Here is a 6,327-nt window from a genome sequence, read left to right as displayed (position 1 = left end):
CTGTCACAATTTCGCCGCTCCTCGCCGCATTAAAAGTGGTTAAAAACAGTTTTAAAAAGTTTGTTTATAAACAAACAAAATGGCCACCAAAACAGGAAGTAGGTTGATGTACAGTATGTCCACACTTAGAAAATACATCCATACACAAGCAGGCTGTATACACCCTTCCTTTTGAATCTCAAGAGATCATTTGTGTGTTTCTTTCCCCCTGCAGCTATCTTCCACTGAAGTGTCAGGCTGTTTCTTCCTGCAGAGTGCAGACAGCTCTGACTGTATGTAATTCCTCAGTATGTGAAAGCCCAGCCAGCTCAGAGGAGGATTTATCCAGCTTATAAAAGATAAGAGAGAAGCTGCTCTAATCTAAATAATACACAGGCAGTGTGCAGAGAGGGGCCTGGAGGAGGGAGATGCATCACAGAACCACAACACTGAAGAACTTGGCAGCCTTCCAGACACAGGCTGACAAGTCTGACAAGAGAGAGATAAGTTGATTTATTACAGAGATGGTGATAGTAGAACGTGCTGCAGTAAGCCAGAACACATTAGAATAGCTTTTGGAACTTGTAGGATGATAAAAAACAGGATGCAATTTTTGTTACGGAGTCTCTTTAAACTAGAGTCAGAAAAAAAGTGTGCCAAAAAAAGTGACAGGACAATGTGCAGTTATTCAAGAATTTTATTTGGGAATGTAGAACATAAAGCTAAGATCAAGTTAAAGGGAGGCAGAAGTGAGAGGGATATGGAGACTGCCATATTTTTTTCCCTGTAAACAGTGCTAACTGCCTGGCAGCCCTGATGATTACCTGGCATAAGTAATAAGTAGTGTCTGAGTTTAAGCCCTGAAACAAGCATATGGCTAATCCAGTGAAACCTGAGTCAGGATACCTGATCTGCTGCGTACTTGTTCAGGGTCTATGGCTAAATGTATTAGAGACACAGGATCAGGAGGACTGCCAGGCAACTGGTAAGCAAATAAATATGGCAACCAAACAAAGATGGTATGGGGAGCCCAGAGCTGGTGAAAGATGTATAAATTTATTCATAAATTTATACATCTTTCACCAGCTCTGGGCTCCCCATACCATCTTTGTTTGGTTGTATGTGGTTTTTTATGGGTGAGACGAGCCTAATAGGGTGATATCCCGTACCCCCTTCCTACTTTAAATAAATATGGCAGCCTCCATATCCCTCTCACCTCGGGTTCCCTTTAAGGAAAGCTTTATTCAAGTTTGCTTTTAAGCACAATGGTTCTCATCACACCACAAAGAATGACTGCTGTGATATTTGTGGTTGGCACAGTGGCATCACAGCGCTGGATCCCTGGATTGAGCCAGGGCACAATCTACATAGAGTTTGTATATTCTCCACGTGTCTGCGTGGGTCTCCTTCCACATCATAAATTGCCCCCAGATTACGATGGACATAGGACTGTCCCTCTGAGGGCACTTTGTTTACTGTCGAGTGTTCAAGCGACAGTTGATCATGTTTTCCCAGACACTGCATGCAGCTTCTGGGGTTAGCGACCATTGCAATTACGGTATTACCCCTAGGGCTTAAAACAATCTGTGGCAAAACAAGCTGCCGGCCCTTAGTGATTAGTGTTTAGCTTTCAGGGACAACAAAGGATGATTTGCACATTCAGCAGTGATGCATTGGGCTCTATTCTCAAAGACTTCCCGCATGCGGTAAAGTGCATGCGGGAAGTTACCGACCAAAACACCGCCACATTGAAATTCTCAAAATGTTCCGCATGTTTTTTCCGCATGCGGAAAAAGTGTGGTAAAAGTGCGGGATTCATGCAGAAAAATTTCCGCAAAGTCGGTATTTTCCGCAATAAAAGATCAATTCTCAAAAAAGTTCAGGCGCATCATTTCGTCGTTAATTAACGATTTTTTATCACCTACAAGTAGTAGGTGATATATTCCGCATCCCATTGACTTTAATGAAGTCTGGAGGCTTAAGGGCTGTGCTTGCTGGACTTTAACTTTTTTTTTTTTAAACACTTTTTCATGCGACCTTTTTACCGCATGATTCCCGCATTAATAATGGCTGTTTCCGCATCTTTTTTTCCGCATGCGGCAAACATGCGGAAAATGTTAGAGAATGCTGAAAAAATGCGGAGTTTACCGCTGGCGGAAATATAGCGGTAAAATTTTGCGGAAAAGTTTGGTCTTTGAGAATAGAGCCCATTGTGGGAGACATCATATGCTCACTCCATAAAGCGCCAACATATTACGCAGCGCTGTACATTAGTTATCGTAGATACCTTCTGTTTTAAGAAGACAAACTTTTATCTCTTATAACATTTTAGTAAGAGGGCTTCTGGGTCATGTTTAATCCCTTACACACTACTAGGAGTTCTGGTTCACAATGAGCTTGCTGGATAATCTGTAACTGTTTGTACAGGGCTGCTGATAATGTCAGTGCTATATAAATACACAATAATAATAAATAATATTAGAACTACGGTCACAGTACATAAACATTGCTTGCTTAAAAAAAAATATAAACTCATTTTAAATGTGAAAGAGTCCCTTTAAAGTTATGAGGTGATGACATAAAAACAACCCTGCCCCTTATACACAAACAGGTGTGTTGACATCCCCAGGGGCACAGGTTGCCAGGGCTGCAGCACAAGACAGGCTATAAGCATCTTTCAGGGCGCACATCTCACCATGCTGGGCTGCTGGCCACTGGCTGCCATCTCTCTTCCTGGAATCATGCAGCTGCTGCCTCCATATCACTCAGGTGGTCCCAACATCCAGGGCTCTGGTGACGTCACCAGCCACTGGCCCCTGACTGACAATCCCCGCGGCCAATCAGAGCACGATATAGGGAAGCGCGACCCCGTCCAGCAGAAGATTATTACCAGTGAGCTGTATTTCTACCAAGCTCAGTATACAATCTCCCTGCGACGCCCTATGTGATCCCACGCAGCAATACTACACATACAGCAACACGCCTCCATATTGCCACTGACCAATAGTAACCTCGGTGGGCGTGGCCTGTATTCCCCACCCACACTCGTTTCCATTGGCTTTAAGCGCGGCCAATAGACGTCACAGCTGTGGGTTTCCTCGGCGTCCCTCATTGGTTAGCGCCTTACATTCCCCACGCCAATTGGCCCGCCGGATTCAAACGGGTGTTTCCCGCTCGGAAGGCCTGCGCTCCCATTGGCTGCCGCGGCCCTTCCTTTGTGGTGATGCAGATTGCTCAGCATCCGGTTCTAGCGCTCCGTGTATTTTTTTCTCTTTCCGAATCTTATCTCACCTTATTGTGATATAGAGCCGCGGCGGTGGAAGTCTGAGAGGTGCCGAGGCCGACGAGCAGCGCGGAGCCCGAGAGAGAGAGACCCGGGACTCACCGCAGCCTCTCCGGACTCCTCCGTGGGTGGATTGTGTAACGCGTAGGAGACGGGAAAAAACAGACGGACGGGCGCCAGACACAAACATAGGCCGGAGAGAAGAGAACAGAGGCGGGCGGACGCTGGACACTGTGATTCGGGAGTCTGGGAGAGGCGAGCGCACAGGCCGCAGCTACTGATTGCTTCTCGCTGAGGCGGACGGGAGGAATTTGTTTTTCTCATCTCTTCTGCGCGGATTGATTCTGTGGTGTAAGCCGGTCGGGCGATTTCGCGTCTCCTCGGTCAGTGAAGCGGAGGATGGCGTCGGCTCTGTACGCCTGCACCAAGTGTCACCAGCGGTACCCGTTCGAGGAGCTCTCCCAGGGCCAGCAGCTGTGTAAGGTCCGTATAATGAGCGAGCAGTCCTGGGCCTCCGGTACTCCCATCTCTCCCTGGGGAGTATCACAGGCCTGCTGATCAGCTATGGGGGGGAGTGCTGCCAGGGGTGACCCATGTGGCCTCTGCATCTAACTCACACCTGTTGCCTTTCTCTCTACACTTCACATTTAGACAGGATAACCGTATAAAATGCTTAAAGTGGCCAATATGGTATAAAGGCCAGAAAATGTCTCAATATGACCTCAGAGGACTTTATCTTACTTGTGGAAACAGTCAGAAATATTGCCTGTTTTTCCTGTTGGGGAGACTTAACTGATTGAGTCTGTAGAATGCCTGATACACACACCCAATTTTTTAAAGAGAATCTGTATTGTTAAAATCACACAAAAGTAAACATACCAGTGCGTTAGGGGATATCTCCTATTACCCTCTGACACAATTTCGCCGCATTAAAAGTGGTTAAAAACAGTTTTTAAAAGTTTTTGTTTATAAACAAACAAAATGGCCACCTAAACAGGAAGTAGGTTGATGTACAGTATGTCCACACATAGAAAATACATCCATACACAAGCAGGCTGTATACAGCCTTCCTTTTGAATCTCAAGAGATCATTTGTGTGTTTCTTTCCCCCTGTTCTCATACACTGAAGTTTGGGACTCAAGTGAAAACCTCTAGTTAAATGTGTAGATCTAGAGATAATCACTTATTCAAGTGATAATTTTTTTGTTTATTGCATGTAGCTTGAAATTGGACCAGTCAAAATGAGCATCTGTTGTGTTTGGCTCAGTTCCAAAGTATATGCAGTGTGTAACAACTTATAGAATGTATCTTTTTCACTGTGTCTAATTAGAACCTTTTCACTTCCTGTTCATGTTACCTCAGTTCACCAGGCTAGCAAGTGACATGGCATGTATCCCATTTGCAAGGTATCTTTTCGCCGTCACCCAAATTATACACTGGGCATGTAGCCACAATTAACATTGCAGTCTGTGGCGCCACCCAAATTACCTGACTCACCCTTTTAAGCCCTTTATCAATGAATGCATTGCTTGTGGAAGTTGTATCTTTCTTGCTATTTTAAGTGGAACTGAACTCTTGCACTGGACAGAAGAAACGCATATAGAAATGCATCCTGTATGTATTTAGAGAGTTTAGCCTGTCTAATTCCCCACTTCATCTTTGACTAATCACAACTGTAAGTTGAACTCTCAGCTGGCTGCCTTGGCACAGCAGCTAATTTGGGAACACATGATTCTAACCCTATGTCTGCTTTCATGAAAGCAGGAAGTAGAAATGCTGCAGGTTTATTGCAGGATTTGTATCTGCTGTAACAAAAAATGTTTTTCTTTAAAGACTATTATGCTGTGTTTTAGAGCAGAGAGGAAGTTCTGATGTTCTTCAGTTTTATGTTTAAATCTACTTTTAAGTTTTAACTGTTTTATTGTTTTTGCTCAATGACACATTCATTGAAGTATGCCAGAGCTAAAATCTATGAACTATTGGCCCTTTTTATCTCCTTCCTTCCCTTGGAAGCCATTTTGTACTAGGAAAGTGTTTTATAGTTGGAATTTGTTATCAGTGAGGGTCACACTGTAGTCACTTCCTGTCCGAGTCAGGACCGAGTCAGCCACTTGCATACCTGATATTTTAACTTTCATGCAGAGAAAGGGGGAAAAAAGGGACAGAGCCTTATTAGTGTGCTTAGCACTGTACATACCCATGTCTATCTCATCATGTTACATGTCACTTCGGGTATCCTTTTAAAGGAAACCTGAAGGGAAATGAATATGCCCAGTTTAACTTACCTGAGGCTTCCCCCCTCCCTGTAGTCCTGGACCTCTGCTGTCATTCTGCGCTGCTCTCTTCAGCAGCTGTGCCCCTCAGAAAAACTGCCTGAATGGGCCAGTTGTGGGCTGCTGCGCACCTCTTCGATTATGCTTTCTTAGCCAGGAGGGCTCCAGCGCATGTGCAGTTGTAATTTTTTTCTAATTGCGCAAGCGCAGACCGCTCCCGTCCACTATAGCATGATAAGGAGGCGCATGGCCCGGGCCCACGCATGCAGCTTTCAGAGGAGCACAGCGGTTGAGGGGAGAAGAGCGGAACATCTGTGGGGGACCAAAAGGACTATAGAAGCCTTAGGTAAGTTATACTGGCAACCTTTATTTCACTTTAGGTTAGGAGAATCCAAGGTAAGAATGATATGGGGGCTGCCATATTTACTTTCAAACAATACCAGTTGCCTGGCAGTCCCACTGATAACTGGCTGCAGTAGTGTTTGAATCACACACCTGAAACAAGCACATGGCTAATCCAGGCAGACGTCAGTCAGAGCACCTGATCTGCATGCTTGTTGAGGGGCCGTGGATAAAAAGTATTAGGCCCAGCTCACACAAGCATCCTCCGGTGGCAAGCGGTTCACGTTGGGTGTATTGTTTACTATTATTGGGTGGCTTTCAGTCACTTGCACCTTGGCTTTCTGGTAAAAAAACAATGGTAATTGGGGTCCTGAACACTGCATGCAGTGTCTGGAAAGGACTGGGGTTTCAATGAGGGGTGTGCAAACACGAGGCTTGCACAAACAACGG

At 45.1% G+C, this 6,327-nt stretch overlaps 2 protein-coding genes across 3 annotated transcripts in view; one reads left to right on the top strand and one right to left on the bottom strand.

Moving 5' to 3' along the window:
• Positions 1–2,971, bottom strand: part of CEP57 (centrosomal protein 57) — a 23,527-nt gene extending 20,556 nt beyond the window's left edge. Inside the window, exon 1 of the mRNA XM_068265879.1 lies at positions 2,675–2,971. Within this exon, the coding sequence (XP_068121980.1) occupies positions 2,675–2,722 (48 nt within the window). The 5' untranslated portion in view covers positions 2,723–2,971. The remainder of the gene's footprint in view (positions 1–2,674) is intronic.
• Positions 2,972–3,213: 242 nt separating this feature from the next.
• The window catches only part of FAM76B (family with sequence similarity 76 member B), a 42,780-nt gene continuing 39,666 nt past the window's right edge, over positions 3,214–6,327 (top strand). For both annotated transcript variants that reach the window (XM_068264923.1, XM_068264922.1), the window contains exon 1: positions 3,214–3,745. In XM_068264923.1, coding sequence (XP_068121024.1) covers positions 3,662–3,745 — 84 coding nt within the window. In that variant the 5' untranslated portion in view covers positions 3,214–3,661. The remainder of the gene's footprint in view (positions 3,746–6,327) is intronic.

This window comes from Hyperolius riggenbachi, chromosome 2 (genome assembly GCF_040937935.1).
Source record: "Hyperolius riggenbachi isolate aHypRig1 chromosome 2, aHypRig1.pri, whole genome shotgun sequence".
NCBI classification, from domain to species: Eukaryota; Metazoa; Chordata; class Amphibia; order Anura; family Hyperoliidae; genus Hyperolius; species Hyperolius riggenbachi.
Note: the sequence above shows the minus strand (reverse complement) of the source record. Positions and strands in the feature narration are given on the sequence as shown.